Source organism: Chroicocephalus ridibundus, chromosome 1 (assembly GCF_963924245.1).
Source record: "Chroicocephalus ridibundus chromosome 1, bChrRid1.1, whole genome shotgun sequence".
Taxonomy (NCBI): domain Eukaryota; kingdom Metazoa; phylum Chordata; class Aves; order Charadriiformes; family Laridae; genus Chroicocephalus; species Chroicocephalus ridibundus.
In genome coordinates, this window is record NC_086284.1 from 170,641,793 (window position 1) to 170,666,623 (window position 24,831).

At 42.6% G+C, this 24,831-nt stretch overlaps 1 protein-coding gene across 3 annotated transcripts in view; it reads left to right on the forward strand.

Moving 5' to 3' along the window:
- TMCC3 (transmembrane and coiled-coil domain family 3) overlaps positions 1 to 24,831 on the forward strand; it is a 140,367-nt gene that overhangs the window by 70,452 nt on the left and 45,084 nt on the right. The window contains exon 1 of one of the 3 annotated variants that reach the window (XM_063322789.1): positions 14,607 to 14,742. The exons of 1 other annotated variant lie outside the window; for it this stretch is intronic. In XM_063322789.1, the coding sequence (XP_063178859.1) occupies positions 14,740 to 14,742 (3 nt within the window). In that variant the 5' untranslated portion in view covers positions 14,607 to 14,739. Of the gene's footprint in view, positions 1 to 14,606; positions 14,743 to 23,962; positions 24,192 to 24,831 lie in introns of those variants that run through there. One more of the 3 variants, XM_063322786.1, reaches the window with a different exon arrangement.

Consider the following 24,831-nt stretch of genomic DNA (forward strand, 5'->3'; position numbering starts at 1 on the left):
TCTTTGAAATCAGCCTTTCTGTTTACTCTTATTGGGCTTTATACCAAGTTAACAGCGTACTCCAGTCAGCTGCAAAAGCAGCACAGCCCTTGCCCCAACTTTTCCTGCCCAAAGCCTGGCAGAGAGCAGGTTGTCGTAATTTCTTTCATCCTTTTGCCAGTTTTTGTTTTTTTTTCAGTTCAGCCTGAGTGTCTGCTGTCTGATGTTTCTGCCATGGGATGTATGTTTTAGAGTAAATAAGGTTTGGTTTAATTCTCTGAGGTAAATGACCTATAAAAAAAAAAATAGTTGCTCGGAAAAGCTAATTGCTCTTAGTCAGTCTAAAATGCACCAGTTAGCGTGTCTCATGGTGGAGCTGGAGGCGTGTGTCTGAGCCCCGTGCTCCGCTCTAGTGTCAAAGGCTGTTCCTAGTGACCGCAGCTGGAAACGGGTATGGTACCTGCTCCCTCAGGGCCAGCAAAGCAACGGAAGAGGACACGGCGCTAACCCCAGCCACCCGAGCTCTTCTCCTCCAAGCTACAGAAAGGAGCACGCTTGCTGCGCTGTCGGAATTGGGGATGGGCCAGGAAAACAAGAAGGAATCAATCAGATAGGCCTGAAGCTGAATGTGTAGTTTATTTAGCAGTGTGAAGTTTGTATTAATATGGAAGCAGGAATGCACACGTGTCGGAGAGCTGGAGGAGGGAGAGAGAAAGGAAAGAAAACTTCACAATTAGTGGAAAACTAAGAGTTAAAAACCTGTATGTTCAGATCTGATGCTTAGTAGTTCTGAATGATGACGAATGGAAAGCTAGAACCCCCTGAACCTAAATATCCTTGTATTGTACTTAGTCCTGCTACAAGTATGGGTAAATCCAGCAAAAGAACTTCTGTACTTCGGTGGCCACAGATGAAAACATATCTGTGTAAATCCTTTCGCCCTTTCCTGCCCACCTTGCCCACCTTGAACTTCTAACTAGGAGGAATCAGGAAGGGACTCTGTGTTGGATTTGCAGTAAAATTTGGCCATGTGTCATGCCAGACAATATCTGTATTATGTCGCCTTGATTAAAAAATGGACTGCTGTATCAATAAGCTGCTGCCTATCATGATGTCGGTCTGCACAGTGCCGTTAATGTGGCAGACTTTAAGAAAAAGAGTTATAACCTCCTTCCCCTTGATCATTTTATTAAATCCAGATTGATCTTTCATCCAAAATGTCAAGGAACCTGCCAGCAGCTTAGCAATTAGTGAGAATAATGACCTGCTGTAAAACAAACAACGGTGAATTAAAAGTACAGGTCTTGTCTGCCTTTGCCAACAAGATACAGAATTTATTTTTTTTTTTTTGCCGCTGTTCTTAATTCTCATCTTTAAAAAAGGACATAGATACTAAGAAGATTCTGTTAATTGCAATTGAACTTGGGTTCCTATTTGAGCGCTCAAAGATTTTGGCTCACAAATAGGGACAGCTCTATGCTAGGTCTGCTGCAGTGATTCTGGCCCCAAGCTTTTCACTCTGCTCCTCTTCAAAGGTTTCTGTCCCTGCTTCTGGGATTGCTCGGCTAATCATAAAGCAGCTGCAGATCTGCTTAAATCATAGCTGGATGCACTGGAAAAGACCAAAACTGACACCAGTTTATGTTAATTTGCCGGAGTGTACAGCATCTACCTCACCAGGAGCTGAGCTGGTTCTGTAAGGAGGGAGGCAGGCACCTAAAATGGGCAGATTGTTGGGACAGAAAATTCTTCTAAGATTTCCTGAGCTCATCTGTATCAACTAATGAGTCAGAGCTTTAATTCCCAACGAATTAAACAGATCAACTCCAAGAGAGTTTTGTACTTGAGTAGTTTTAAGAATCCAGCCCGTAAGTTATTTTGGTGGTAGGACTGAAGCTGCTGAATCACTTAGACTTTGCAGTATTGTACCTAAAATACTGTAATTGCATTTAAAAATTCATAAAACTCAGACACTATCTGTAAAAAATGTTCTCGACAAAAAAACAGTGAATAGTCCTAGTGAATGCACTGTTTCTGGTTCGTATTTATAATTTAAAGGGTTTTATTTTAAAGGTTAAATGCTTTACATTTTTGGACAAACATGGAAGTGAAACTGTTATATTTAAGGGTAAATTTTAACAGCACTTCTACTTTCCTTTCATGTTGACACAGACCATGTTGGTAAGATTTTATCTGCATAAAAGATAAGAAACATCCCTATTACAGTACCAGGGAAGATGGGTGAAAACAAAACTCTCACTTCGTTAAGTGAAATCAGAGTTCTCCTAGTGTGTTTAAGAATATATTATTTCTTTGTAAAAAATCTTGTTCTTTCCCTTCAAATAAAACACCAGAATCTCCTAAATAAGAGAGCAAAAGGAGGCACTGTACTGGCATAAACATCTAAACACCATTGGAGACATTATTGCCTGAACAATGTGGGTTTATTTGCTTGGATTATTTGGCGTGCGAAGATACATCAGTGGTTTCTCATATGTTTCTCATATTATCATCAAAGCCAAAACTAATCTTTGTCAGATCCTATGTGGGAGAACTTTAAGGCTCCCAGTCACTTGAATACAAGCCCCAGCTTCTTGCTTGGCCTCTCTAAGAAGGCACATCAAGAGGTCTTTTTCACTTGTTTCACTTGTCACAAACTCACACTTGTTTTTGAAACACTGGGCCTTTCCTGACTCTCTGTGCTGTCTTCTCAGAGCTACTAAAGCAGTGGCATTGCCAGCGTAGCAGCCATCTGCCCCCAGCCCTGCTCCCGCCATCCCTCGCTCCTGTTGGCCCCACAGTCTCCACCACTCTCATCTTGGGCAGAGGGTGCGAGCAGCATCCCTCCTAACACACAGATTTCTTGGTCAGTGGCTTCATACTGGCTCAGAAAGATGCACCATCGCTTCTCAAATGAGTGTTATTTTCAAGGGATAAAATGGCAAATGGCTGTTTGGGCGATAGCTCTGGGGTACGAGCCCAGCTGTGAGATTTGTGGTGGTTTGTGAGCATCTTCTGATTTCAGACGGGTGCTTTCCATGCTGCTTATGTCTGTTCAAATGCTGCGTGTTCTGTGCTTGCAGACATTTCCTGACCACTCAGTTGAAATTTGTGATTAATTAGATATCATCAGGTTGAAATGTAGTTAATGACAAAAACAGAGGTCATTGTTTCAAGGCTGATGCTTGCATACGCAATATTTTCCTGTTGTTTCCCCCCCCACACACTAATTCTACTGTTGAAAAACAGCCTGTTTTTTGTTTTGCTGTGGAAAGACTCCATACAAAGAGGAGACACAGCTAGAACTCATTTGTGTTGTCAGAACTCAAAACGTTGTCAAGTGCAAGTGTGAGAAAATGAAGAAAAGGAAATAGGTTTTTCACTACCTCTTTGAAATCTAATAAAGGGGCCTGAGACTAGTAAAGTTCAAACTTGGCCGTTTACCTGAAAAGTAGAACATTGAAAACCAGGTACTTCTAGCAAGAAACTTCTGTAATTTCTCTTTCTATAGTGTGAACCTGAATGGATAGGATTTTGGAGACATCCAGAGTAGTAGTACACACCTATTTTGCACCTTATTGCGTGGAGCTTCACTGCCAGTTGGGTTTATCTGGTATGTGGTATTTAAGTGGTGGTTGTGTTTCATTTATCAGCTCATAATTTTTTATGCACATAAACATGACAAAAGGCTTGCCAAAAGAAAGGTCTGCATTTGGGTTGAAATGATCCATTAATATGAAAGACCAAGATGTGTCAACACCATTTGTATTCTGTGTGCGTGCATATGCTAAATAATTTTGTTTTCAGACTGGATATATTGTGTCTTTCCAACTCTGAAATAATTACAAGCCTCAGCTATAGCTGAAGTGTTAGTCACAGTGATTTAGCTCTGCCGGTAAAGTTGTGAATATATAGAATATTAATATGGTGTGGGGCAGCAATAGAGAAGATGAATCCGTGGTTGTACTGGCTGTTCACCTTTCCAGACAGCACCACTCGTCTCTGTGTCAGTACTTGCACCCATTTATGTGTGTAAAACCAGGAAACAACATTAAAATCCTTATTTTCAGTAAAAACCCCATTTTTTTAAAAAAAAAGGCTCTCTCAAAAAAAGACTGTTATATTCTTTAGTTTTCCAAGATCTTGTGTACCAGGTCCATACCCATCCTCACATGCCCTGGTGTCTCAGTGCTCTCAGTGCTGTGCTTAACGGTAAGACCAAAATGTGCCAGAAGTGGTTTATTTTATTATTCTGACTATACTGTTTTGCTAATATTTTGGTTTCTTCAGCTTTTCTCAAAATGGCTAACACTCACAGCTTCTGTTATTTTCCAGTGATATTTGCGGCTATGTGAGCGTGTCTGGAAATTACAGCACGGGTAACTGAAATAGGAATTCAAATAAGCTTAAGTACATCATTTGGAAACCTTTGCTATTGACTTATTCATAGGCTGCGATCAGTCTGAGCAACAAGTAACATAGTCACCACTATAAATTATGATTAAACTATCTTTTAAAAAAATATATATATTTCCAAATGAAGAGAAAAAAGTTTTAATTTTAGAGAGGTTGCTCAGAAGGCACTCTGCACTGCACAAGCATATATTACTTTAAAATGACGAAGGCTGTTGCTCCCCCTCTTAGACAAGGCAGCAAAGACAGGCAACCACATCCTCACTGTGCAATTTGTGCTTTCAGCTGCAGCTTGGGGTTACCAAACCCTCTAATTCCTCATTCAACGGAGACCCAAGCTTGCTTCTGCTATAGGATTTTTGCTGCCCGAGATGAACCTGTGCGCTGGCACGCTTCACTGCCTGGGGTGTGCCTTCAAGCATGTCCTCTACAGGTTTTTACCGTCTGCAGAAACCGTCTAACTACTAAGATAGTGCCTGATCACATGCAGCAAGTCTTTTTTTCCTCTCACTAAAGAGAATTTATATTTTTAGCCTTTCTGCCACTGAATTTTTTAACGTTTTTCCTCATTCAAGTGAGTAGCAGTTCACTGAATCTTACAGTAGATGTTGTAGCTTGTACCCGGAGAGCTGATGATGTTACATCTTCAGTGAATTACATGGTAGTGATTGAATTTACCAGAGTATAGTGCCAGGACAGCATGTTTGCTACGTTATTTTTTGTAATGAAGGAAGAGGAGAATACCTGTAGGTGGCAATAGTACCAAAGCTGTAACCACATGCCATTGTGGGTTTTTTTTAATTAGTAGAATACCATCAAGTTAATTTTCAAGTTAGCTTTCTGGAATTCCGATTCAGTAAACTGCCTTCCTGATGCTGAAGGCCAGGACAACATGGTCCCTAATGTCTGACTGCAAATCTAAGTGCCAGATTCCCCAACACTACCAAGGAAATCCATAGATGGCTTTAGAAATTTTGTTTCAACAGTTATCCATTTATTTGTATATTTTCAATCAGTGAGTGCCGGCACAGATTTTTAATGCCAGCGTTGAGAGAAATGTGGCATTTTTATCACTAGTGTTATTTTAATTCCCAATACAAGAAGCTATAATAATATAGTCACAGATTAAAGAATTCGGTTGGTGAACTGGAAAGATAAGTGTGCGTACCCGAAGAAAAAAAACCCAACACTGTGTATGGATGAGGGCCCAAGTTCTAGCCTGTGCTTGCTCTTTCAAGATGAGTTTGTGGTGCTGATGGGTAACAGCAATACCTGGGGAGCGTGAAGGTACCTGTGCAGCTTTGAGGCAGCGGGGGGAGAAGTTTTGCCCTGAGCATGAGCAGCAGCACAGGGGACCCTGTCAGGGTTAGCAGTTGATGGGCTGGTGCACTCTGGGTTTCAGCTACACTCAGGACAGACCTCGGGCATCTTGTACGTGGGCTGCTGTAACCTGGGATTGCTACAAAATACTCTGGGAGGTGCGACTGGCACCAGGTCTGCCGGAATCATAGAATCGTCTGGGTTGGAAGGGAGCTTTAAGATGATCAAGTCCGACCATCAACCTAACACTGACAAAGCCACCCCTAAACCATGTCCCTCAGCACCACATCTACCCGTCTTTTAAATACCTCCAGGGATAGGCAGCCTGTTCTAATGTTTTGAATCCGGCAGCATTCATGTGGGTTGCACAATGCCCTGCGCAATGCACTTCTTGTGTAGGAGCACAGCTGAAGTGTCAGAAGTTGTTAATGCAGTTGGTCGTTGTGCCATGATGCACCGGATTTATCACTGCGGTGGTTAAAGACCAACTAGGATTACAGAAGTATTGTAAACAACCGCACAGGTACAAAGTAATAAACAGTTCTTAATTTACAGTCTATATCGGTATTTCTTCTGCATCATTATTACTTGGTAGGTTATTTAAATGCCTACCAAAAACTATGTAAGATCCTGTTTTGACACAGTTTGCATTAGACGAGGCAATGCTAACTGAATAGAAAAATCTAAGTTCTGTTTATGGCCCATTATCTGTGGTAGCATTTTTATTAAATTCCACAAAATGGGGAAGCAACACATCCACTCAAAATTCTAGTTGCCACTAGAATAACTATTTGTCCAGAATATTATTTTCTGGGGGAGTCTAATTTATGCATTCCAAGTCCTTTGCTGACTGATAGTAGTTCAAATAAAGAACATTTTTTGCAGAAATTTAATCATTACCTTCAGCTGTGAATGCCCATTGCTCAGAGAAAATTGTCCCTGTAATTGTGCTACCATTTTAACTGGCATTTTAATTAAGGCTCTTCTGCTTATCAGTGTAAAACCAGGGACCGTTTGTTGTGCACCTGAATCCACTGATGAAAATTAACAAGTTGGAGAAATAAACTCCTTGTAAAATGTTGGAGAGTTATTTGAAATAATGAAATAGTTGCAAGTGCCAAACTAACATGTGAAATCAAAGTGAAAGAGGGCAAGCCTGTTGTGACACTGGGCGCAGCAGGTGAGGTGGTAACTCCGTGACCTACTTTGCTGCGCTGATTTATAGGCATGAGTCATCCCGGTAGCCGAAACCAAAAATTCCATGTCTGTTGATATTGTTACCCAGATGCTTGTAAAGGAAAGTCTGCGATGGCGGTTTCAAGCACGGCTGTGATTTCTCTCTCTGTGATTCACTATACCTGACTAGACTTGTCCTAGAAGGTTAGCACGTTGTTCTCCTTGATGTACTTTGTCCCTCTTTTTTCAATTGTTTTTGCTCTGCATCTTCAGATAATCCAGGGCTTTAAGAAAACTTTTACTGTGGTGGAATTCAGCAGTCAAATATCAGGAAAAATATAGCTAAGACTAAGCTTGCAACTGGTGTGTGTAGGTCTTGTATTTAATTACTGATCCAAAATTATTTGAACTACTTTGTGCCGTATGCCTGCTTCCTTGGGAGTCTTAGAGTTCAGCCTTGTGAAGGAACAACGTTACAGCCTCCAAAGGTTAAGAAAAATGAGCAGCCAACACACATTAGAGGAATTTTATAACAGTAGTGGTGGGTGGAAACAAGGTTAAAAACCTCTCTGTGAGCCAAAGATCAGACACAGGTTTCTGATGTCAGGCCTGGGAACTCAGTTAAAGAATGATGACCTCAGCTGACCTTAATTACCTTGTTGTATAACGATTATAAAAAGGGAGAGGCTTAGAAATACTGCCTTTGCTGTTCTTGTATAAATGCTGGGCAAGGAATTAGTGGGTTATATAGAAGCTGAATTTGACTTTTTTGTGTGTATGTGCGTGCTTCAAATCTGTACTATGTGTTTGTGGGGTTTTTTAATATGATGTTTAAAAAAGATGGTGAATTTACAATCCTGACTTGATTGCACAAGTTGCTTAACTGCTGAGGAACCTGGGGGCTGCTCAACCTGTGATAATTGTGCTAGGCAATATAAATAAATGGTTTACAGACTAGCAGTAACATTCTAAAAATACATTGCACCTTCTTAGTTTTACAACATGGGCAGATCCTACATGTGAGCTACAGGGTTCATAGGGGACATCAAAAACATCTTTCAGCAAGTTGCAGTCTTCTGTGTTTGCTGTGCTACCATTTTCCAACTCATCACTGTCCTGTCTTGCAGCAGCTTTCAGAGAGATGGTACGTCCTGGGCTGTGGTGGGCACGGGGATGGGGAAAAGCACACCTGGAGGTATTGCCTCCAGCTCTCCATGATGAGGGTCTGTCTTTTACCCTACTCCAGATTACTAAAGGGAAGCATTGGGATGATATTACCTCTGTTGGGAGGGATGGTGCAGTCCTCTGTTCCTCTTGCAGTAGCAGAGCTAACTAGCCTCTCACCTGGCCATTTAGCTCCCATCTCCCTACCTGACACTTCCTCCAAGTATGGTGGACCCTGTTACCTGCCCTTACCCTCCACTGGCTGGTGCGGGCCTTGCACAGCTCCCTGTGTCCCCCCTCGAGGCTGGGGACTTTGCAGGTCAGTGAAAAGTCACGCTTGGTGTTGCTGTGTGCTCCCATGCTGCATGTGCCCTGTGGTGCTGCCGTGTCTCACTGTCTCTCAGCAGTTACCATCTTCTCCAGGGAACTTAAAGCGATGATGATGTTATATTAATGAACTAACACGCTTGTTGCTTTGAAGAATGCAAGCATATAGCCACTGCTCGAGTTTTCCCTGTCTCCTCTCTTGCTCTTCCCAGACTGCTGCTTCCTCCCCTGAGCTATTCCATGTCCTATCGCTTTCTCTTCACATCCAGATGATGATGCAATGCATGGGTTAAGAATAAGTCTTTTGAATGAGAAGCATGTTTACAGCAACAGCAGACAGGGGAAACAAAAATCAATAGAAATGGTTTTCTGGTTCACAGTTTCATTAATGTCTTCAGCTTTAAAGGGATTTGAGATTTTTCGTGAGGTAAATGACCTGTTGCAGTCTACGCAGACATCTCAAGTTACATAAAAATTTTAAGGCGTAATAAAGTGTTCATGCGTACTCCTGCTCCTGGGGATTTGAAAGGTTGCTGCAGATTTCTTTTCCTGTTGTTATGCATTTTATTTTGATTCTTGGGAAGTATGGGTGAAGGCAAAGGTAGCAACTGTTTCAGGAGGCTGCCCATGAAGCAGGAAAGTTTTGTCATGGTGTTTTAGGTACCTTCTTCCATTCTTGTTCCGTCCTGCCCAAGAGCAGAGGCCGAGTACCACATGCTCCCCTGGTTTGTCTGTCAGCTTCTTAACGTAGGATTTGTCTCTTGCTTCTTGTGTAAAGGCCTCCAAGTGAGCCTCAGCCGCTGAGCCTGTTCCCCTGTCCCCATCCCTGTCTCCATTTCGTAAAACTGCACCTGGAAAAGGGTTACAAAAATGTATGTGCCCAGTAACTTCCCATGACAATCCCCAGGGTCCTGTACAAGCAGTGTAACATCTGAAAATATTTGAAAAACATAGCAACAGAAAGACGGAGCGACCGATGGTCCAGCCTCTTTTCCTCCCCAGCTGAACTGGTGCGAATCAGTCCTTGCTGGGCATTTATCCAGGGTAACTGGCATTAGTAAATAAGGCCACAGGCAGATTTTAACAGAAAAAAACCAGCTTAAGCATTTATCATATCACGTCAGAGGAGGCAACAATATCTCTTGGCAGAGTTTCCCCTCACCCCATGAGTGGATGGAGCAGGATACGTGCCTGCATGTCAGCTCCTCAAGGACATGGTAGGTGACATCTGCCGTCCCAGCCCCTTCCTCCTCTGCTCTTACTGGAGGAAGGATCAGACATGGAACTCCAAGGCAAGTGAAGCAATGTCAGACTGAAAGAAAGTGCTCCCTGTCCTCGCTGTCTGGGACAAGAAAACACTCTTTTTGCTGGAGCTGCAGCTAAAGTGTGTGCACTGCACGCTGGTTTTATTATTTTATTTTTTTTGGCTTCCAGTTATTAATATACACTTAAAAATGAATGTTGACAAATACAAGGAGATTGTTTACATTGAGCTTTCCCACCTCAGGGCAAATTTAAAACATGGTACCCCTGGATTACAGCTCGCCAACAGATGTGGTGGATTGTTTCAGGCAAGCTTTCATGTGTCTTGCAGTATCACCTACGCAGCAGATTGCTGAGTTTTGTTGCTGTGCTTAGTATCAGTTATAACTTTCTCAGTGCCCACATGCTTTTAACTTCCCTTGAAAACTGACTGCTGCCACAAAATAATCCAATTTCTGTTATTATTATAACATCTAAATGACATAGCGTGGTCAAAACAAACCATCTGTGCTGACGAGAATTTCCATCAGTACACAGCCGAGGCATCAGCCTTCAACAGAAGAGGAGACCCAGTTAACACTATCTATATTCCTTACGATTGATTTCAAATTCATCTGTCTGACACATCCATCCACTGTCTTCCATCTTTCAGAGAGCCTGACAGAAATGAGATTAGTTGGAAACTGTCTGAGGGGTGAAATTCATTCCTCGCTCACGACGATATCCCTGACAGTGGTACAGAGCTCAACACAGACAAAGCTCCTGAGGTTCTGTTCTGGGAACAGTGTCATCTCTGATTCGTTATTAAAGCGCAACTGCTATGAACAATTTCTATATATATAAAAAAAAAATTTAAAAATGTCCTTCAGACTGGTATTTGAAAGATAGCCATATGTATCAAGTCTTTCAAGTAAGCCACAAAATCAAAGGATGCAGAAAGGTCAAGGTTGAATATTAATAAAAGGTTGCAGGTGGAGACCTTTCAGACTCCCTCTTTAGCAGTGTTAGTTCTGTGGCCGTATCTGAAAGTTAACTCTGGGCTTTGTTTCTGTTGTTTTATTAGCGCCTCACCTTGGTACTCTCCAGATCTCTTTTACGGAAAGACAGATTAAAAATGGAGTGAAAAGACCAGTAGATTATCCAGGGAAAGTTAAGTTTTAATAAATGATGCATGTATAGCCCTGATTGATGGGTAATTCGGTAAAATATCAGTGTGCCTTTGAAATAACCTTATGGAAGAGCTGTTGGCCATAAATTAAGTCAATAACTTAAATGTGTGCATTTTTAAAATCTGGAAAATAGTTTCTATGTTCTCTCTCAGGTGCCACATCATCTGAAAAGGTCAGCATATTCTTTAAAGTACTTGCATAAATACATCATTGTCTTTGCAAAACTACGTGAAATTCAAAGTCCAAAGAATTAGTCCTGAGTGTCCACTGCAGCAAGTGTCTCACCGACACGGTGAGACAATTCTGCCCCAGAGACTGATGGTAACACGTACTGACAACGTGATCTACAAGGTCTTGCTGAATTGTGGTGTCTCACGAGTAGGAATCCCCATATGTCTAAGCAGCAGCACTATATGCTGATCAAATCTTTGATGATCAAAATCAGTTTAATTATAATTAGAATTGAATAAGAGAGGTAACATACATACAGAAACCTTGAGACATATTTCTGACATTTCTTACGGGGAACAAACTGTCGTCGCGTGTATGGCTCTTAGGTAGCTTTTCCGCAGTCATTCAATTAAATCCTAGTAAAAGGAATTAGGAAAAGCCAGCTAGAACAAATTATGTATTTCTTTCCTTCTCCTGAGACACTGTCCTGGTGGAAGTTCTCCTGCTAGCTTGCAGCTCACCTATTAATATGAGAACAGTGCAGCTGCTCAGTTTTAAAACCACAAGTTTTCATACAGCTTCTCATACTTGTGATTCAAGAAATGATACTGCTGCATAGTATTTCTTTCATGTGCGTATATATTTATCTATAAATATATGTATTTATGTATATAAATATAACTTCTGCATATAAATTCTAGCTTGAAATAGCTAGACACACACAAGTAAGTGTCAGTGAGGGCTCCATATCTGACATTCAAAAGTATCCAAGTGGCACAGAATTTGTGGTGAAAAGAATTTCAAATTTACTAGTGGCTGAAAGCAAGACTTTGGTGCACATCTACAGCAGGACTGTAGTAAACTACAGACACTGATGCTGCATCTTATTTGAAAGGTTCTGCAGAACATGAGAAGAACTTGCTTATTCCAATTATGGGACTGATCTTTTCCCTACTTTATGGCAGTCCACAATTTGTTGATCTAAAACCCATCGACAGTAACAGAAGAGATTTGGGAGGGTCCTTAGCTGTTGAAAATAGGCAATGTTCACAGAAGTCAAAAGGTTTGTCCCAATTTCAGGACATTTTAAAAATTCATTGCAAGAATTAATTACTAAAAATCAGCTCAGAAACCCCTCCAATCAGCCTGTAATATGCAGAACAAGACTACTTATTTTTTTCTTCTTGGGGTAAAAATGCGCCGAGACTGGTACATCCTTTCTCAAAGAAACTGTTAACTTTCTTCTTACTGTCCTGTTCTACTATTTACTGTCCATCCAACACAGTGCCCAGCTGACAACTGCTCAGGCCTCTGGGAGGCTGAAGTCAAGAAGGTGTGATGTGGGCGTTCCCCCTACACACCATGCAGTGCCACATGTAAACTGCTTGCTCTGCCTATGAAATGCTGTAAGCACCGAAGAGGCATAAATTAATAATGTGTTTTTACACGTATGCATGTCTGTAGAATACCTAGTGAACAAAACGAAGGTAGCTTAAGCAGTATATTTTTAGCCTGAATTTTTGAGATTACAGGGCACTATAAAGACATGTTGAAAATAGCAGGGATTCGGTTGCAGGAAGTGTCATTCACAACTGCTAAGGAATATTGGAAAACTAGGGGAGGGGGAAAAGCTAATGTGCATGTGTTTACCAACGCACGCTTATATGTGTGTAGATCTAGAAGTTACAAAAGGAAACAAGAGGCCTGTCTCAAGAAGTTTTGGGGGAATCAAGCCAAAAAGAGGTTTGTCACAACACAAGCAAATTGCAGGGAGTTAAGCTCTGAGCAACCTGATCTAGTTGAAGATGTCCCTGCTCATTGCAGGGGAGGTTGGATTAGGTGACCTTTAAAGGTCCCTTCCACCACAAAATATTCTATGATTCTAAGCTCTCTGCATGCGAAGAGGAAATAAAAAGTTACCCATAAATGGCAAAAACACCTTGTGGGAGGAAAACCTGCTTTGGGATCTGTTAATCTCTTCTGGTTTAAAATTGCTCTATGATTTTGATAGATGGTCTGAAGATGTCTTGCTGAGAGCAGTTACTAAACATTTGTTTGGTTTTATTCTCATCTTAAGAAGAAGATACACTTTATTTAAATGCTATTTAAATGCTTAGGGACTTTGTTTATTTTTTAAGTGTTTATTCTGCTGCCTGTCTCCGTTCACTACAGAGGAATGCAAGAATTCCCTGCTGATGTAGTTGAGCTTACCTACTTCTTTTCTGCATCAGTGAAGCTGAGTTGTTTACAGATGCACCCTTATTTCTTACTGTTGGATGCCTTAGAAAAATAAATACGTTATGGTTTGGGGGACTTCCGTATCAGTAGCAAGGGGAAAGTTTATACAGACTTAGTGAAACACCCCCTGGAGCTGAAACATACTTAGAGGAAACAAGAGCATGTTCCTGCAGGGTCACTTATTTTGGTTATATAGAAAGATTTTTTCACTTTTCTATCAAACCAAATAATTATTTGCATACCTCAGATCCTTTATCTCCACAGATGTTCTAATGCCACATTTGCATTATTCTTGGTCCTTCAGGCAGTCCTGTTAGTTTTCGTCTTTCCCTCATCATAATTTCAGCAGCTGGTATTATGACACTCAGCTGTAATTGCTGATCTCAGCTTTAGCAGAAGATTCACTCTGAAGCTTCCCACTAGGTTTTTGCTTGGATGAAGCTGTTGGTTATTTTTCCAAGGCCTGACTGAATCACACTATTATTGAAGTTCTGTTAGAAAATGAGAAAATAGTTCATTTTAAAGGTTTAATAGTTCATTTTGGGGTGACCGTGGTTTTACAGATTTCCATAAATATTAGATGGCTTAATGTTTGACTGTCCTCACTCCATATCTTTTCCGAGGATAAATAACCTTTATAAAGATCCACAGTGCATTGAATGTACCCAACATGCCATGATGCGATTAAACCCTTGGCAGCTAAGAATGTGATTGCATGGTCAGCTTTAGTCTTTACTTCTGACTTCTGCTAGGTTTTGCCTTCTGCCCTCAGGCATGATTCCCTGCCCACTTTCCTGAGTCAACACCACAGCCTGAGGAGCTGCCCAGCCGGTCAGATGAGGGAGCTAATAAAACTCATGCGTGTGTATTTTTGCAATCTAATGATTTATTTTGTTTTGACAGAGGTAGCTTTCACCCAGATCAGCTCACCATTGTTGCATCCAAATTACAGCTCGGCCGCAAGAGTAAGACATTAGACCAAACACAGGCATTAAAGGTACATCTCTCTGCCCTGATAATACATACATGTGTAGCGTTACAGGATACCAGTCATCAATTCTACCTCCTAACTCTGAAGCAGTGACATCCAAGCTGTCAGTGGTTTTTGTTGCAGCTTGAGTACATAGTGTAAATACTCTTCTGCCTGTGTAACTGCCAGTGGGCAGCTCGCGTGGGTTGCTTCCAGGTCAGTATCAGTAACTGGCCGTTTCTGTTTATGGCCCTGGGGCTTTTATACCTTCCAGTGCCCCTAGTTTCAAGGCCGCTGGTGTCAGCCAGTGGCTGTACTATCAGGAGGCCCCACCTGTAGCTGGGACTGTTCTTTATCTACGCAACAAGGGCATATATAGAGCACACCCTTTTGCAGCTGCTTGCTCTTACTGTGCAGTTGCAGCAGCACTACAGGTATGTGCCCAGAGCCGCTGTACTCGCCAGCCAAGGCAGAACTGTGCCATTCAGCTTAAGCGAATCCTCAAACCATGCCTAGAGTTTCGACGGTGCAAACCAGAACTGCTGGAAAATGGTAGGTTATTTTCATGAAAACTCGTGGCAGAAATTAAGAAAAAGTGAAATGAAAAATGAAAATGAAAAAAACCCAACCTCTCAAGTTTTTTCTTGTTTTCAAACAGTGAAAGGTTTGTGATATGTTGTTTTAAAAGAGAGAAAATGTATCATTTAGGAAAAAAGACAACCTTTCATTGAAAGAAATACAAGGTTTTGGTGAGTGTTAATGAAGAATGTGCTCTGTTGTTTCCTGATTGTATCAGACCTTTGTGTTTGAGATGCTGAAAATCATTGGAATGGGTGAGCATTAGAGTAAGTTGCGAGGTAGGCACTTTCCCTTCATGTCCTCCTATGTCTTTGCGATACCACTGGTTTCTGAAGGGTTTGTTTGGATTTGTATAATTAGGACTGCTCCTCAGCTGTCTTACTTTGTTGTAACTTTTGTATCCCTGGTCGCTAGAACTCTTAATTACCTCTGATATATACCATGTTGCTCTTAGAGTTTTTATGTTGCTGTTAGAGTTTATATATTGCTCCAATGCTTTCTACTGGGACTCCTAATTACAAGTGTTTCAAAACCGACATGTAATAATTAATTTTTGTTAACCTTTATTAGCAGCGTAAGAAAGCTGGAACATTCCATTTCTCCCTTATAATACTTTAAATAAAATTATTTATAGGGCTGTGTAGGTGTGCGAGATACAAACACAAATTTAAGGGAACATTGAAAAAAAATAGTTTCACTAGTAAGCCTATAATTATTACAGTTTTTTCCTTTGTTATGATTTGTAAGCATGTCTCTGTGGTTTTTGTTGATAATGACATGCCTTTCTACTGGGCTTGAAAAATCTGTCTGACATCTGTAAAACTGTTGGCTTGAGGTGGTTACAAAAGAGATGTGGGAAGCTGCTCGTAGCTTGAGCAGAGGCAATTACTTGCCGACCTTCCAGATCAGACCAACCCAAACCCTGCTGCCAAAAAAATATTATTTTTTTTTGAGGCAGGAAGAGGGACAGCTTCATCTTTCAGCAACACTTGAGGTTAGCTGGTGATGGGCATGGTGGATGCAGGAAGAGGAGAGGGGTCTCCATTTCTTCCAGCCACGGAGCTATCTGGCTGCTGCAGGGTGTCTTCTGCTTGTGCCATCAGGCATCTGTGGACACTGTGGTGCTCAACGCTTCTGTTGCCTTAGGATTGCTTTACATATAAATGCTTTATCAGTACAGCCGTATCGGTCAAGAAGGTAAAGAAAAAGAAATCCTACCCTTCATGGGTATAACTTCAGTAAGAAAAGCCCACTTACAATTATGCTGGGGAAAAAAGGTCTTAAATTTTTTTCCAGAAAATGATATTTCTGTATAGCAGACCAGGAATTTTTATTGGCAAATGTTATATCTCTACCATTCTGTTTTCTAGTGATCTCATGCTGTAACATTTTCCATTCATGGAAGTTCAGGGGGAAACTCCCCTGAAATGCTAGGACTCTAACTTGTGTTGCTACAGTATCCAAAAAACATTGCAAAATAACATTGTTCTTATATATTCCTGATAACTCTCAGGTCCCAAGGATAAGAAAATTGTGGTATTTGTGTCACACATTTCATTAGCTGTATAAGAACAAAGCAGAAGACTTCAATCTTTCAAACATTGTCCCCCAAATTTCCTAATGAATAATACCTTACGAATTCATGGTTTTAAAAGGCCCCAAAGGATGAGTATATGTTACAAATTCAGACTTATTCTTTCTGCTTAAAATCTGTATCCTCTTATGGACTACTCTGAAGCATCTGACAGCACCGTGACAGTTAAAAATAGGAATCCTGTTCTATCTTTTCCCTTCCCTTCATGGTCAACTAGTTGCAAGTCTAAACTCACGAAGTCTAAATTCCAATCTAAATTGTGATTCAAATAGTCATAATTGTGTAGTTCTGATCCAGGAAGGTATGCATACAGATTCCGCAGTTTGATGTTGTTAAAAATGCCTGCTTGCATGCAGGAAGTTATAAAGCTCTGCCCCTGTCTTTGGAAAATTAGTAGTGAGTGAATTTGCTGTGGAATATGCAGAAATATGTGATAAAGGCCTTGCATACTGAAGCAATCGGGATAACTTTAATCAACGGACCTGGATTTTATCCATAAAAAGCATTATAAAATGAAAGCAAAATGAATTTAATACCTCTTAGCAATGCAGCCAAGAAGCAAATAAAGCAAATACTTTATTCAGTGAAAACTATCCTGTAGAATTTTGTAGTAATACAAAGTAATAACCCAGAACTTGTTCCTTGATAAATTACTATATTTAGATGAGTAAAGGGACTGTGTTGCTCAATACGTATAAATGATGGTTGATACAGATTTACTTAGCCTAATGCAAATGTCTGTGCTATGCTGCGGGGTTTTTGTTTGCAATTTCCTGCCTTTAAAATATTTGTTGTGAAAATGAGGCACTTGGAAAATTTATGCCAATTAAACATAGAAGCATTTGGGCTTTTCTGCTAAGTTGATGTTAATCTTTCATGTCCCTGTCACCCAAATCAGAGCTGAATGTCATATGTTTAGGTCTAGCAGATTGGGAAGTAAACTGGAAGGAGCTTTCTGGTTTTATTACGCTCATCTTAAATGGGCTTTTAAGCATATTTGTCTAATGGCTTTTATTAATGGCCGGTTAACCCACCAGATAACTGACTTAAACCACTTCCCTGTTCACCTGGTTTTAAAGGAAAGCTTTCATATTGCATTGGATTAGAGTTAGCAGAACCACAGTTAGGTAAGTTGTAGGTGGTCAACTTTGATAGCAGTGAGGGAACTTGAGCTTCGTGTCCCTGTAACTTGCATCTCTCTAGATAGTCACTGTAGTGAAACCCAAAGAGCTGCATCATAACAACACTTACCACAAAGAGGTGTAGGCTTACTTGTATAATCATTAATTTTTCTGTCCTCTCATAACCCATCTGTGTTTTCTGGTTGACTGGCAAAGAGGTCCTAATCCTGCATTTGACATTGTCGCTTGATGTGGAAATAATTGATGTCACACATTTAACATGACATAACTTATACAGAGCCACAGCCATGCGATCCGATTCATAGACAAATAAAATTGACAGGATCCTATCCAGCACAGTCTACAGTCGCTGTGTGCAACCATCAGCCACAAACTGAGCTGAGATGTCTGTGAAGCTATGACCATAAAGCAGTAGGTTGAAAGTTGCGGTGTATTCATTTACAGAGCCTTTAGGAGCTCAGATGTCAGCTACCCAGCTACTCACCACTTCAGGGGGGCTGCGTGCCCTTCTCTGAGCAGTGGGTAGAGGTGGCACATCCTGAGAGCAATTCTTGTGCTCATGGGCTGTGTCTAGTCTGAGGTTTGGGCTTGCTTGTTTTAATTTGGGCTAAAAGGTCTCACTGATGTAACCACCGGGATATGCAGTAACAGGAGATCCAGGCTGTCTGTCTTCTGGCTGCAGTCTGAACGGTTTGGATGCAAGTTCGCATTAGTGTTTTGGAATGGGGGACACCTTTATGCGCCAATAGGCTGCAGCTGTTGGTTCTGCATACCCCATAGCAACATCAAAGTGGCTGATTTGGGACAGACAGGCTGGATACACTTATTCCCAGAAGGGCCCCAAATCACATGCTATGAGGCAGACGAAAATTCATAAGCTGATGAGCAGCAACCATTCAGATTGCCCGAGGGAGAACTCTGTACTTGTCTCTGCAACACGGGTCATCTTTAATGTAAATAGCTGGGCTCCGGGCAAGTTCTTGGGTATACAGAATAGCTGTCATTCAAGTCTGCTAAAAAGGTAGCTCTTATTCACAGTATTTGGAATGCAAAACACTGCCACCATCCTGTAGGTACTCTTTGCACTATTGCCGCCACTCAGCAGCAGCAATGAGGATTTATGTCGCAAAAATTTCCTACGCTGTATGAGAACAAGGAAAGGGCCTGAAATTGCTTCTTATCACACAGCAAGGGACATGGGATAGTAGGCAGGGGAAAGAAAGAAAGAAGAGGGAGAACTTCTTTTACCCTCAACTGGAATTTTTCACTTGCTCCTCTATCCTTCACCCCCTCTCGGTGCATCTCACTAATACACAACGACAGTCCTAGTTTGGGAGGTTTTTTCCCTGTGTAGAAAATGGGTACTCATAGAGTGTGCATGGCTTTTATGTCCTGAAAGCACATAAAATATTTCTTAAAGAGGAGAGGACAGGGGAGGAAAGGAGTCGATTTAAAATTTTCATTTGATATCTGAATGTTTATCAACATCTCCCGAATGAACGTCACAGCTTGGCAATGCAATCTGTAAGTCTCAGTGTGATCCCTTGGTAGTTTGTGCTGGGTACAGACAAGCGGAGTATCTCCTTTCCTGTGGGTGTGAAAGGCAGCTCATGCTTTGGCAGATAAACTGAGAACCGTGACAGCGCGCTCACGGATAACTGCAAGACTTACGTCACTCAGCAGTGTCCCATTTGCCGTCAGACTTAGAAATGGCACCGAGAGTCTGTCATCACGTAGACCTTTCCCCCAGAGGCTGGTTGCTACAAGCTTTTGGAAAAAGACTTGGAGGGCATGTTAAAACGTCTCTTGTAAGAAGCCCCAGTATCCTGTTTAGAGTACAGATGTTGCCGTTGTAGAGAGAGAGACCTTCGCCTTCTTCCTGATTGTTCTTTTGCCAATATACACTTGACAGTGTATGTTTAATTTCTCCCAACAACATCGGAACATCACATTTAATAATAGCATTCTTAATTCCAGAGGACCCGAAGTTCTCTGCACAAGAAAGATGTGCTGTGCTTTTCCTTTTACTAATGTGGTAGTGGAAGTTCGAAGAAGTAAATTGCCAAGAGACGGATTCACGATAAAACTGGAAAGAGAACAGGGACAAACCTCAAGTCAGCCTCCTAATGATAGGGTTTATATGCTTTCCATCTCCATAAATGTTTCCTTTCTTGTGGTGCTTACTTCCCAGAGTGTGTGCACAACCCCTTCTATGGGATTACATTGTGTGGGAGTTGGGTTTTGCTAAGTAATCCCACTGTCACCACTGCCGCTTCTTTTCCCTACATGGCCTATGCATGAGTCAGTATAGATAATTCACGGCTCACAGGTGGGACTGCTGTGTCTGATGCGCGGGGCCATGCAGCCACAAATGGATGGCAAAGACACAGCCTGTGCAGGGAAGAGTTGAGACAGGACTCATCTGCACAAAGCTCAGAATCCGCCTGACAGCCCTGCTTTGGGCAAGTGCCTCTGCTGCCCCTCTGGAGATTTGATTTTCCTGAAACAGGGCAATGCAGACAAACCCACTGTTGACATCTGACCTTCTGAAAGCCCAATACAGTGGTGTACGCCCTTGTACAGTGATCTAGTGATCTTCAGTCTAATCAGACCTTCCATTCCTAATTGGCATTGTTTTTTAAAAGGTCACTTAAAAAAGGCAGGCAAAATAATGTAAATATCAAGAGTTAAGCATTGTGGGTCATGCCAGCATGCTGAAGTGAGGGAAAGCACTGGAAAAGGATGAAATTACTCTGTGCCTCTAAGGACAGCTGAGCAGTCAGTGAGGGATTTTGAGGTATTTGAACTTTAAAGTTGACACAATAGATGGCTGGGGTGATTCAATGCTTTTGTCATTAATTTAAACCATAGAAATTAATTTTAAAAATACTTTGTGAGGAGAACAAAAGATGAGAGAATTCATCTATAGGCTACCACTTCTGTCTATGTCACTGTGAGTCCAGCTCATGCTCCTGCCATTATCTGGAAGGATTTGCTTTAGCCGGCTGAAGGTTTGGTTGGGAATAGGTGCAGCATGTGGGAAGAGCATTTATTCAAACTCTGTGGGCTTTTGAAAATAACAGTAAGAGATGTACCTGGTGAGGCTGTCAGAGGTAGGGTGCTGTGCAGTATTCTGCCACATTCAGGGAATCTTGTCCCTGTTTTGGAGTGGGGAAGGAGCGCTGTGTGTGCGAGAGGAGGGGGAATTGTCTTTGCTCAGCCAAGCAAAATGAAATATATTCCGGAAACACATCAGAGAATAACAGTCTTTCCACTCCTGGTGCAGGCCAGGGAGGACCTGGCAGCGCATGAGTGAGAGGGAAAGATAAAGGGGGAAAAGAGCAGCCTTTGGCCAGAGAATTGCATGGCACCATGGTTTGCTATACGCTGAACTAACTTTCTGAAGATGCAGGTGATTTAACTCCAACATATGAAAAGAACTATTTATTGAGATGTTTCCGAAGTGCAGCACCTGCAGAGGCTGCCCAGGTGGCAACAGCTCCTAATTTGGCTTGTGTGGAAGGGCCTTCCTGACCCATGGGCCAGGTGCCTCTAACCCAGGCAGCTATTTCTGCTCCACCATAACTGGCTGCTGTGTGCAGCAGTTGTTCCTAGTTGCCCAGCCCACTGCCCCGTGCTCACAGGTCCTCCAGGAACCACCCAGTGCTGGGGCTTTCGCTGCTGGCGCAGGACACTGGAGCTGCTGTTGCTGGTACGCGTGGCAGTAACTGCCACCGCTGAGAGCAGCAGCCGAGCAAACGGATCCACAGGCTTGATTGGAAGGTGTGACTAACGCAACATCGAGGTCTTGTGAGAGTAACCATATTATCCTCTCTTCTTGGAAGCTGCGCTAGGAGAGAGCGCTTCCTTCGTAAATACATTAGCATGTATGTTAATACTGCTGAGCCCAACCACACATGATATACCTCTAAATATATATTGCACATCCCTCTCTCTTTTCATGTTGAAGAGAAGTTTCATCATTTTGTGGCTAGTCTGCTGGTATTATTTAAATAAAGGTGATATTATTTAAATAAAGCTCCTAAATTTTTGAATAAACTATGATTTATAATAAGCCTGTGTTACTAAAGAGCCAAGCAATTGAAGCCTTTTATGTGCCTCTTTATCCAACTGCTTACCCTCTCTATGTTTTGATCAACTACGTCTGGCAAGGCTTAAAAAAACTCCCGAAAGTTTCTGAGGAAATAAGGATGTTTCATCCTAGGTGCTCGAAACTGCACAGTCCCCTTTGGAAATGAGAATTATGACTTCGGTGAAAACCCCAAACCCACAACATTTGCCTATTTAATTTCTTACTGACCTTTGCCTTCAGAGTTCCCCACCCTCTGGCACATTTTGAGTCATGAATTAGCTTTCATGTCTGAGCTGAAGGACAGAAGAAATCCAATTCGCATTTTAAAGCTTTTTCCCAGCAGCCTTCCAACTCCAGCTGTCTTGTTCAGCTGCGTAAGAAGTATAGGAAGCTGCATAAGAAGTTTGGGAAGGATGGCAAGTCATCACCTGTCCCTTAGTAAACCCACTCGCTACTTAATTTGTTTATGAATTTGGGATGACACTGTAAAAACTGGTGTTAGAGTTGAAGCAGAAACACCTGCCAAGAAGGTGAGGTCTGGGATTTATTTTTACTTTGGAATTTCAGGTCTTTAATTTTTGAAGACATCATTACATGACAACACCAAGGAGGCCCTTGTGTCGGATAATTAACCTCTGATAGTAGTATTACCTCAGAACACAAGATGCCAACAAAAATGTAAATGGTGTCAGGGAAATATTTTTTAAAAGCTGCAAGCCCCTTCGAGGGTAGTTAGCTGTGTTGATTTATGTATGTTTATGTATGCAGATGCCTTAGGACTGCTGCAGTCCTCAGCTAGAGAAGAAAAGCAGCGTGACTCACGCATGAGCATCGTAACAACTGTACCTAAAAGGTGAAGTCCCGCTGCTGGTGCAGGGGAGTCAGTCTGAAGGAGCTCCAGATTTACTTTGTGTAACAAGGTAGAAGTGGTAACCCAACTATTCTACTTACTCCAGAAAAGAAAAAAGTACACCTCCCGTATAACTTAATGAGTAATTATAAAAACAGTGTTCCTCTTACACTTTTCAGTAGTTTAAAATGTGTTAGGTGCTACTGATTTAAATGCATTCCTTAGCATAGATATTCTGAAGATAAATGCAAGAATCAGTCAGGAACTCTGCTCAGCTTTTAGGAATTTAAGTACATTGGCACATGCAAACCCTGGAAAACGTGTTTTCCTTGGGTGTTCACAAGTATGGTTTGAAGCTCCCCCTTGCTACCACACTGAAGGATTTATCTCATGTGTGTAATGTGCAGAAATGGGGACCGAACTGGTTGCTGTGCCCCACTGACCACTTTGGACAGTGCAAGCCCAGATTATTTAGTTGGTTGGATAGAATTTTTATGACAAGTTTATTGTGAGAAGCTCTGGGTATGGAGTGCTTTCCAGCGGCACCACTCAGCCGTGTCCAGGGTGCCTTATGCTACCACAGACAGTCAAAACCTTACAAGTGAGTCTGCCCCAAAACAACGACATACTTAATACTTCTGGTTTCTTCTTTTCTTTCCCCTTTGGACTTCTGAACCTTTAGGATTTGCTACGCTGTAGGGACTCTTTATCAGGGAGTGGAGCGATAGGACGAGGGGTAATGGTTTTAAACTGAAAGAGAGGAGATTTAGATTAGATATCAGGAAGAAATTCTTTACCGTGAGGGTGGTGAGGCACTGGAACCGGTTTCCCAGAGAAGCTGTGGATGCCCCATCCCTGGAAGTGTTCAAGGCCAGGCTGGATGGGGCTTTGAGCAGCCTGGTCTAGTGGGAGGTGTCCCTGCCCAGGGCAGGGGGGTTGGAAGTAGATGATCTTTAAGTTCCCTTCTAACCCAAATCATTCTGTAATTCTATGTTTTGTGAGGTCTCGCTGTAGCCACAGGGTCTAGATTTCTTTTGAAAGAAGTCGAGATGGCCGATTGAGTTCGCCTGGATGATAACCCTCCAAGAACTGGAGCTTTGGCGAAAAGCCTGAACCAAAGCAGTGATTGTCCTCAGGAGGAATGGGGCTGTCACCCCTCCGTCCAGCCATACCTCTGGGAGATCATCCTTGCCCCAGCTCCTGCTGCCCCCTCGGAACCGCCGGCCTTCAAAATTTTTTTACAAAAAGCGATTCACGGCCCACTCCCTCGAGGCTAAAGCTCGCTCCCACCCTCTTCTCCCCTCAGGCGCCTTCCCTTTTTCGAAGGAGGGAGGGGAAACACCGCAGCCCCGAAACCCTCTCACGACCTCGGGCGCCGCGACACCCGGCCGGCGGGAGCCGGAGGGTTGAGGGGTTAATCCGGGTGTGGCGGCTGAAGAGAAGCCGAGCGGCTGCCGCCGCGGTGCGGGAGGGCCGGGCACGCCCCTCCGGGCGTGCCCGGCCCTCCCGCACCGCGGCGGCAGCCCTGACCCCCCCTCAGAGCCGCGGCGGTTGGGCTGACTGTTGGGCGGCCGTTGGCGGGACCCCCTCCCCTCCCCTACCTGCGCGCGGGCTTTTGGCGGGCACCGCTGAGGAGAAGGAGGGAAGCGGCGGTGGGGAGGCAGGATGCCGGGCAGCGACACGGCGCTGGCCGTGGACAGAACGTACTCGGACCCGGAGCGGCACCGGCGCCGCAAGACGCGGGTAAGGAGTGTGAGGGCGCGGGAAGGGGTGTCGGGGCCACTCTCGGAAGTGGGAGGCCTCGGGGGTGGTGGTGGGCCGGGGTGCCGAGCTCTGAGAGGCGACCGCCGACCTGCAGCGTGTTCCCCGAGAGGTCTCCGCGTTTGCTGCGTTGTCGATCTAAAGGGAAGTTTGTTGTTTTGGGGTTTTTTTTATCTGTGCTTTTTTTTTTTTCCATATTCCTACTCTAAATACTCCGTGGCATAAGAAAATGAAATGAAACTGGTAGTTGTCATAAGAGAAACTGATGTTCAAGATACATCCACAACAGAAACTAGTTGGAGGTGAGAGTAACAGAACTTACTCACCAAAGTCAACAGCGCTGATGATTTAATTAAGTGACTCTGTGTCTAGATCACACTGGTGGATAGCTGGTTTTGGTCCTGTTTCTCAAGGTCTCTGTTTAATAAACTGTGGATCGGGTGATTGTATCTAGCAGCAGAGAATAATTATGGTTCCCTTCCTGAAGTTACTTACAAGAGGGCTGTGGCAGGGATGGAGATCGACAGAAAAGGTGTGTCTGTGCATTCTAGGGATAAAGTGAGAATATACTGTATATACGTGACTTATGGCTTTATGGGATAGCTTTTATTATGGTTTGCTG